Source organism: Caenorhabditis briggsae (assembly GCF_000004555.2).
Source record: "Caenorhabditis briggsae complete genome, chrII, whole genome shotgun sequence".
Lineage (NCBI taxonomy): Eukaryota > Metazoa > Nematoda > Chromadorea > Rhabditida > Rhabditidae > Caenorhabditis > Caenorhabditis briggsae.
Genome location: NC_013486.2, coordinates 15531909 through 15541170, shown reverse-complemented (window position 1 = coordinate 15541170; position 9262 = coordinate 15531909). Strand labels below are relative to the sequence as shown.

The window sequence follows — 9262 nt, the reverse complement described above, 5'->3', positions numbered from 1 at the left end:
TAAAAAATCTAGAAAAAAATTGTCAACTACAAAACTAAAGCTCTACTTTTGTTTAGTATTCTCTGAAATGTTCAGACAAATTGGAAAATTTTGGAATACTTTTTAGGGATTTAAAATTGCTCCTTTGAACGCCCCCCCCCAAATTGTCAACTTCAACCCAACTTATCTAGGTTACTGTAAGAGGTATCAAATAGTGGCCAACTGATAAAATGTTTATCATAATATCAGCAAAATGTTGTCAGTGAACAACTTTTTGATATCTTTCACAGGACCAAGATACAGATGGCTTTAAAAACTCACATTTGAGGAACTGGAGAAACATCAAAGCCTGGATAGAACGCCATCTGGATGAAGCCGGACATTTTTGGTGAGCTGGGAATCTGAAAAAAAGAGTTCAGAAAAAAAATCTTGAAATATTGAGAATCGAAGAAAGTGGGAATTTCGTCGAAATATATCTATCTTAGTTTCTGAGAAAAGCTTTCAAAAAAGTGCAAAAATTGCCGTATTTCCTCTCATAGAAACCCACCCACACTGCCATCTTTGAGCTTGATTATCTCGATTCTTGCGAAAGATATTAAAATATAGTTAACTGATGAAATATTTTCGCAACTCTGATGAATATTTTGTTAGTAGACCACTTTGATATATCTCTTACAGGAAATGAGATATATGAGCTCAAAATTGACGGCTTGAGTGGGCTTCTATTAGATGGAATATGGTGTGTGACGGCGCTGATATAAAATATTGAAAAACTCGGGTAAAAACTAATGTCAAATGCAAATTTTAAAGCCAGAAAATGTCCCAAGAATCGAAATGAAAGGATAATTTGTGATTTTTTATACTTCCTTCATCATGTTCGATTCTCGCCCCGCCCATTATGGGACACCCGCCTCCTGTCAATGTTTGTCTTCACCCCTTCGGTTTGCTCCAAATTGACATGGTCCCATTTTTCGGCCATAAAATGCCTTCCAGGAAAGTTGGTCCCTTTGGAAACGCGGAAAATCGGCAGGTGGCGCTATAATTAACGAAATACTGTCTTCAGTTCACCAAGATCTCTGTAGGATAATAAAGGAAGGACCGGATGTACTCATGGGACTCAACAAAATTGACAGGTACTGTAATTAACTCTACCTTTTGGATCCGCCCATCGATCGTTTCGTCAGAATCCGAAGACGTCTATTTCATTCGTTTGTTTTGGTCGCTTTTTCTCACTATGGTCCTTAAAAGATCAATTCAATTTTTCACTATTTTTCGAATGTTTCATTATGAAACTTTTTTTTGAAAAGCTGGAATGTTCTACAGTAGTCCTTAAATTTGAGAACTTCTATTTTCTAAAGTAATCCTTGATTTTGAGAATTTAGATCCTTTTACAGTAATCCTAGATTTTGATTTTTCTACTGTATTCTAATCATTTTACGAGAATTCAGATTTTTCTACAGTACTCCTTGATTTTTGCGAATTTTCATTTTCCTACCGTAGTCCTTGATTTTAAAGAATTTTGTTTTTTCTACGGTAATCCTTGATGTTGATAATTTGGATTCTTCTACAGTAATCTTCAATTGGGAATTAGCATTTTTCTACAGTAATCCTCTAGTTTTGAGATTTTGAACTTTTCTACAGTAATCCTTGATTTTTAAGAAATTGGATTTGTCTACAGTAACTTTTTATTTCGAAGATTTGGATTTTTCTACAGTAGTCCATAATTTCGGATTTTTACGGTAATCCTTGATTTTTGAGAATTTGAATCTATTTAGAGTAGCCCTTGTTATTGAGTTCTTCTACAGTAACCTTTTTTTTAGTTTTTCTACAGTAGTCTTGATTTTTCGAAAATTAGAATTTTTGTCCAGTAATCCTTGATTTTTGGGAATTTGGATACTTCTACAGTAATCCTCAATTTTGAGAGCTTTGATTTTTCCACAGTAACCCTTGACTCTTGGATATTCGGCTTTTTTACAATAATCCTTAATTTTGAGAATTTCGATTTTCCTACAGTAATCCTCGAATTTTGTGACTTCGGATTTTTCTACAGAAGTCCTTGGTTTTTGAGAATTATGATTTTTCTACATTATCCCTTGATTTTAACGTTTTCGGGTTTTTCTACAGTAATCCCTGATCTTCCACAGTAATCCTTGATTTTGTGAATTTGAATGTGCCTACAGTAATCCTTGATTTTTGAGAATTCGGCTTTTTCCACAGTAATCCTTAATTTTGAGACTTTTGATTTTCCTACAGTAATCGTTGATTTTTAGCAATTTGCTTTTCTCTACAGTAATCTTTTTGAGGATTCGCATTTTCTACAGTAGTTCTTGATTTTGAAAATTCCCTTTTTTCTACAGTAATCTATTTTTAATTCAATGTTTTTTTTTCAGATTCAACATCATGATCTGCAACCAAGGATTCTTCTATGGAGCCGCTGTCTTCGCTCCCGTCCAACCTGGATACGCTCCAATGCCATTCCAGTAAGTTTCTATTCTAAATTTGGAAAATGTTAAATTATTAGGAAGAAATCTGGAAAAGTTGAAATAAATTCCACCAAAAATCACTTTTCTAGCTATCCTGGGAGCCAAGATACGGCTATTTGAATTTTAGGAGGCTAGAGACGCAGACAGCGAGACACTCTGACTGTCCGCGTCTCTCAAAATTCTAGTGAAAAAAGTCTAGAAATTGAAACATTTTGCAAAAAGAATCACTTTTCTAGCTACCCTAGGAGCCGAGACACGATCATTTAAAGTTTTGAAGAGACGCAGATAGTTAGAGCGTCTCGCCGTCTGCCTCTCTAGCCTTCTAAACTTCAAATAGCCATATCTCGGTTCCTAGGATAGCTAGAAAAGGGATTTTTGGCACAAAATGTTTCTAATTTTCTGGACTTTCTACTACAAAAACTTTGAGATACGCAGACAGTTAGAGTGTCTCGCTCTCTGCGTCTCTAGCACCCTAAACTTCAAATGGCTATATCTCGGCTTCTAGAAAGGCTTGAGAAGTGGTTTTTGGCGCAAAACGGTTAAAAATTTCTGGACTTTATTTTAAGCTAAAATTTCTAAAATTCAAATTTTTTCCAGGCCCTACCTAGTTCCTGCCCAATCCCTCTACACTAGCTGGGAAGCTTTCCAGCCCATGCAGTGTTACGAGGAGGATCAGGAAAACCAAGGATGGCAGAATGGAGCGGAACAGAGCACACAGGGCCAGAGCAATTTCAAAACTCGCCTGTGCCAGCTCTACATGGGCCGCCGGACCACGTGCCCTCATGGAGAGAGGTGCCGGTTTGCCCATGGGGTGGAGGAGCTGCGCTCCAGTGGCTCCACGTCACCAGACCTTCAGAGCAGAAGCTATAAGACAGTTCTCTGTCGAAACTATGCTCCTGGGGGTTCTGGGGACTGCCCGTACAGGCTTGCATGCCAGTACATCCACCCATCCGATGGCCTGCTCTATAAGTTCTGCATGGCGGACACACCGGAGTTCAAGGCAGCAAAGGAGCAGCATCAGAAAGAGGTGCAAGTGCTTCATGTAAGTTTTAAGCTTATAGTTTTGATAGTTAGCTAGGTTTAAGACAAAAAAGAACAAGTTTCAATTCATCCATTCTTTCAGGCTCAAAAATCTCTGGCTCCACCACAGCAGTTCCAGCTGGAGGTGGCTATCAACATGAAGATCCGGAGCTTCAACGTGGGACACCCCAATGGTCCGGACTACCATGATTTCCATGGTATGACCACTATGGGAGCAGTGTCCTACGTACATGACATTATCCACCAGGTGAGGAGTAGTGGAACCAAGAAGGCGTGGCTGGAGGTCGGGCGTGGGAACCATTCCGCCAATGGGTTTCCTGTAGTGAGAACTTATTTAACTAATAATCCCCATTTGTTCTCTGGATGCTCATTTGTTCCCATTCAGGGTAATGATGGTATTCTGGAGCTTACTGTAGTTTGATTTTCCTCTAATTTGTATATTTTGTTTATTTGTTTCTAATTTGCAATTCCCGAATTTGTATATGTCTCTTGTGTACTTTCTATTTTGATCTGTTTATTTTGATTGATAACTTTCTTTCAACAACTTGCCTAATATAATATTCTAATCTTGAAACCTTCAATAAATTATGATAAGCTGAACATGTTTTTTTGTTTTTTCTTCCAAAAAAATTGTTTTTGCGATAAAACATGGATTCTAGAGATGTCAGAAAAATTTGAATTCAGAAATTCCCTCTGAATTTAAAGCAATTATTCAGTTTCTTAACAGTATCGAATTCGTGGAAGGGGACTTGTAAATTAGCCCGAGCGCCGCCTGTTAGCTTTCAACTTTTAGCTTATTTATCTCGGTTCCTGTGGAAGATATCAAAAATGTGTTCACTAATAAGATTATTATCAAATTATCAATAAGATTTCACGAGTTGATCACTTTTTGATATCTTTTTCATTCAAACTATACAGTTATCGCATTCCGCTTTAATCAATTCTTTCTGTTCTGACTCGCAAGTCGCAAGTCGCAACTGATATCAAACGTTTTGACGGTTTGAATATCATCCATCTCTATTTTCCTATCCATCAAAAAATTTAAAAATCCACCAACTCCTCCCTGGGCATACGGGTTATCAGTTGGGATACCGGAGCAGCCCCCAATTTTATCAACGTAATCCTTTAATTGTCCCATTCTTTGAGAGGAGATTCAGTAAAGTTTGAAACTGATTTGAGTTGGAATTGATAAAAACCCAAAGATCTTATCAATAGATTTTTATCAAAACTAAAAAAAAACAGTTTGAAAAGTTTAACGTTTAAAAAATATGTCAATCATAACCTGTATGAAAAAAAAACCATCAAAACCGAGAAACGTTTAATCTGAGGCCGTATTCAACTGATAGATTATTTTCAGTACAGATAAAAAAGCCAAACTTTGATCTACATTCCTAGTGGGACTATTTTTTACATGATTTTCTTGCTCATTCTTAATTTTTTAAACGTTTCATGGTTTAAATATGTTTATATATTTTTTCTCAGTTTGCTTTTATTTTGAGCATTGCGCTCCACTTTTTATAAGACGAGCTACTGATTATCAAAGTTTATTTCTCAGTATAAAATAAAGAGAAATATCAAGTTATCAGTTATCGATTGTTGTTCTTTATTTCATGCTCTTCTTTGTGCTATTCTTGAGATTCTTCATCATGCTGCCACCACTACTTCCCCCTATTCTCTTCTTGCGACAACACAACAAAAAGACGACAATGCCAATGATGCCGATCAGAAGAAGAGCCACACCTCCACAGACAGCAAAGAACCAGATCTAGAAGCTCAGAATTGCTTAATGATACCGTACCAAAGGTTACCTGAGTATAAAAAGGCCCAGAGCAAAATTTCAGTTCGTCACAGCAGATTACTTGTCCATATGTGCCCTTGGTTCCCTCTTGGAACGACTTGGTTGTCATATCTGAAAAATATCACTTGGAATCTGTTTAAAATTTCATGCTGTAAAAAAGTAACACACATTTTTTGCATTCCCATTCGAAAAATTCCTTTTGTTCTGATCCACAACTGATTTCCAACGTTTTCGCGATTTGAATATCACCTGCGTTCATTTTCTTCTCCATAAGCCGATTAATACTCCCAATAAGTAAGTCTTTGACGCTCGGGTTATCAACTTGGATATCAGAGCAGTCTTCAACGGAGCCTCGCTGTACTCCAGCCACTATTCCCAGCATTAACTGAGAGGACATTCCGTAAAATTAGCTAAAACGGAAACTTGTTTTACTTGCAATTCTGTAGAAGGCGCTGAGCTTTGACGTACACTCATCTTTTTTTGAGAGCAGATTCAGTAAAATTTGAAACTGAATTGAGTTGGAATTAATGAAGACTCAAAGATCTTATCAGATCGTTGTCGGAATAAAAAATTTGTTTCAAAACCTGCGATTTATTAGGTTGTTTGGAAAGTTCGCGTCATTTTTAATCCATGAACTAAAAAAAAAGAAAATGCTGTGTCCTTTCAAAAAATCATTCTTATCATCATTCTTATCATCATTCTTATCATCATTCTGATAATAAATAAATGATGTTGCGTCTCTCTGTCTCTCTCTCTCTATCTCTCTGGCTCTGTCCGCAAATTTTGAAAAGCTGGAAAATAAAATATAGATTCACGTGACCTTTAAAAAAAGTGAGTCGCGAAGCGACGAACAGTAGAAGAAAAAGGTTATTTCCAGCTGTTTGAAGCGCCGAAGGCGTGGCAAGCATGAATTTTCAGAATGAGTTCTTAATTTTTGAACTACATCCTTTTTGTGGTTGATAAAGTATCACGATGATTTTTTTTCAAAAAAAAAATATTCCCTCGGTATAAAAGAACTGTAAAATGAAAAATACATATAGTACAAACGCGCTCTATTGCACAGAATGTGTAAACTATGATAATTATGCACTAGGCACTACATAATTTGCAAAATAAAATTTGGGGTGGGAAATATGAGCTCCCAAAAAATCAAATGAAGAAGATGTACCAAAAAATTTCTAAATTAGAAAAAAAACAGATGTCAAAAAGTAGTAATTACAATACATAATCGTTTATTTCATAGTATGAAGTAAGGAAGTTTAAGCTGATTTTCAGAATAATGCTTAACCCTTGCTCTTGCTCTTCTTTGTGCTCTTCTTTGAACTCTTCATGTTACCGCCACTTTTTCCTCCACCTCTTTTCTTGCGAAAACAGAAGAAATAGACGACGACGGCAATGATACCCATCAGAAGCAGACCAACACCTCCACAGAGAGCAAAGAACCAGATCTGGAAGTTTAGAAAGGTTAAATGATACCGTATCAAATGCTACCTGAGTATAGAACGGACGGCAATTATGGCCCATAGTTTTACAGCAAAAATCATAACCAACAACTCCTTGATCTTCGCTTTTGGCCGAATTTTCGTTAACTGAAAAAAAAGAAAATTAACTCCTAAAAAAGTTAGGAACATACATTTGTTGCATGCCTCTTCAATTTCTTTCTTCTCTTTTAAAGTACATTTGCTAGCAAAAAATTCCTTATCTTCGATAAAATCAGATGGTGTTTTTACTTCAAAAGCAGCAAGGAAATAATAACGTTTTCCTCTCTTCTCTTTGAAAAAATCGGGTGGGATATCAGAGCAAGTCTTATATTGACTAAACTTCTTCACGTATTTTTGAGCAATGGCTTCCAATGTACACATCTTCAGACCTTCACAGCATACACCATATCCAAATGAATCGGCAATATTATTTTTGTACGATTTGGTTGTCATATCTGAGATAATAGGCACATTTCACTAAAATTTTCCTTCAGTAACATACATTGCTCGCATTGCATTTCCAAAAACTCTCTCTGTTTTGATCCGCATTTGCTAATATACGATCCCAATTCTTTAACACTATCAAACGGAATTTTCCTTTCCCATAGCTTATCAAGAACCACGGCAAGAAATATTCCTAAATTCGGATCAGTAAGTGGGATTTCAGAACATTTGTCAGGAAGTTGGCTCAACATTTGCATATGTTGAATCAGCATATTTTGCCGTTGAGGCGAAATTCGTCGAAGTTCAATCTGGATTTGTTGGTTTAAAACCATCATGGGTTGCTGTTGGCCCATCATTTTCAGAGTGCGGAGTCCATTAATTTGAAACTGATTTTAGTTGGAATTGGTGAAGCTTCATTGGTAGATTCTTATCAGATGTTTTATGTGCTGAATCTTCATCAGTACAGAAAAATTTGTATCATTTTTTCTCATGGAAGTTATCTACATGAAGTTGATTTTTTTTCCGGAAAACGTTTTTTTGAATTTCCGAGTTTCTGAATTTCTGAATTTCTGAATTTCTGAATTTCTGAATTTCTGAATTTCTGAATTTCTGAATTTCCGAATTTCTGAATTTCTGAATTTCTGAATTTCTGAATTTCTGAATTTCTGAATTTCTGAATTTCCGAACGTCTGAATTTCTGAATTTCTGAATTTCTGAATTTTTGAATTTTTGAATTTTTGAATTTCTGAATTGTCGAATTTTTAAATTTCTGAATTTCTGAATTTCTGAATTTCTGAATTTCTGAATTTCTGAATTTCTGAATTTCTGAATTTCTGAACGTCTGAATTTCTGAATTTCTGAATTTCTGAATTTCTGAATTTCTGAATTTCTGAATTTCTGAATTTCTGAATTTCTGAATTTCTGAATTTCTGAATTTCTGAATTTCTGAATTTCTGAATTTCTGAATTTCCTGGAATTTCTGAATTTCTGAATTTCTGAATTTCTGAATTTCTGAATTTCTGAATTTCCTGGAATTTCTGGAATTTCTAAATTTCCTGGAATTTCTGGAATTTCTGAATTTTGAATTTCTGAATTTCTGAATATCTGAATATCTGAATTTCTGAATTTCTGAATTTCTGAATTTCTGAATTTCTGAATTTCTGAATTTCTGAATTTCTGAATTTCTGAATTTCTGAATTTCTGAATTTCTAAATTTCCTGGAATTTCTGGAATTTCTGAATTTCTGAATTTCTGAATTTCTGAATTTCTGAATTTTTGAATTTCTGAATTTTTGAATTTCTGAATTTTTGAATTTCTGAATTTCTGAATTTCTGAATTTCTGAATTTCCTGGAATTTCTGAATTTCTGAATTTCCTGGAATTTCTGAATTTCTGAATTTCTGAATTTCCTGGAATTTCTGAATTTCTGAATTTCTGAATTTCTGAATTTCTGAATTTCTGAATTTCTGAATTTCTGAATTTCCGAATTTCTGAATTTCCGAATTTCCGAGTTTCCGAGATTCAAGATTTTTGAATTTCTGAATTTCTGAATTTCTGAATTTCTGAATTTCTGAGATTCAAGATTTTTGAATTTCTGAATTTCTGAATTTCTGAATTTCTGAATTTCTGAATTTCTGAATTTCTGAATTTCTGAATTTCTGAATTTCTGAATTTCTGAATTTCTGAATTTCTGAATTTCTGAATTTCTGAATTTCTGAATTTCTGAATTTCTGAATCTCTGAATTTCTGAGATTCAAGATTTTTGAATTTCTGAATTTCTGAATTTCTGAATTTCTGAATTTCTGAGATTCAAGATTTTTGAATTTCTGAATTTCTGAATTTCTGAATTTCTGAATTTCTGAATTTCTGAATTTCTGAATTTCTGAATTTCTGAATTTCTGAATTTCTGAATTTCTGAATTTCTGAATTTCTGAATTTCTGAATTTCTGAATTTCTGAATTTCTGAATTTCTGAATTTCTGAATTTCCGAATTTCTGAATTTCCGAATTTCTGAATTTCTGAATTTCCGAGTTTCTG

General features: G+C 34.7%; 4 protein-coding genes across 4 annotated transcripts in view; 1 reads left to right on the top strand and 3 right to left on the bottom strand.

Moving 5' to 3' along the window:
* Positions 1-362, bottom strand: part of CBG07225 — a gene marked incomplete at both ends in the record, with an annotated part of 3913 nt that extends 3551 nt beyond the window's left edge. The window contains one exon of the mRNA XM_002632268.1: positions 301-362. Within this exon, the coding sequence (XP_002632314.1) occupies positions 301-362 (62 nt within the window). The remainder of the gene's footprint in view (positions 1-300) is intronic.
* Positions 363-2379: 2017 nt separating this feature from the next.
* Positions 2380-3924, top strand: CBG07226 (the record flags this gene model as incomplete). Its single annotated transcript, XM_002632269.1, has 3 exons — positions 2380-2459; positions 3060-3504; positions 3586-3924. 3 exons carry the CDS (start codon positions 2380-2382, stop codon positions 3922-3924), a joined length of 864 nt encoding a protein of 287 aa, XP_002632315.1.
* A 1182-nt stretch (positions 3925-5106) lies between these two features.
* On the bottom strand, positions 5107-5698 carry CBG07227 (the record flags this gene model as incomplete). Its single annotated transcript, XM_002632270.1, has 3 exons — positions 5107-5268; positions 5312-5412; positions 5470-5698. 3 exons carry the CDS (start codon positions 5696-5698, stop codon positions 5107-5109), a joined length of 492 nt encoding a protein of 163 aa, XP_002632316.1.
* An 886-nt stretch (positions 5699-6584) lies between these two features.
* CBG07228 lies at positions 6585-7582 on the bottom strand (the record flags this gene model as incomplete). The annotated part of the gene is made up of 4 exons (XM_045243135.1): positions 6585-6749; positions 6793-6890; positions 6935-7237; positions 7285-7582. 4 exons carry the CDS (start codon positions 7580-7582, stop codon positions 6585-6587), a joined length of 864 nt encoding a protein of 287 aa, XP_045093356.1.
* Positions 7583-9262: the final 1680 nt, after the last annotated feature.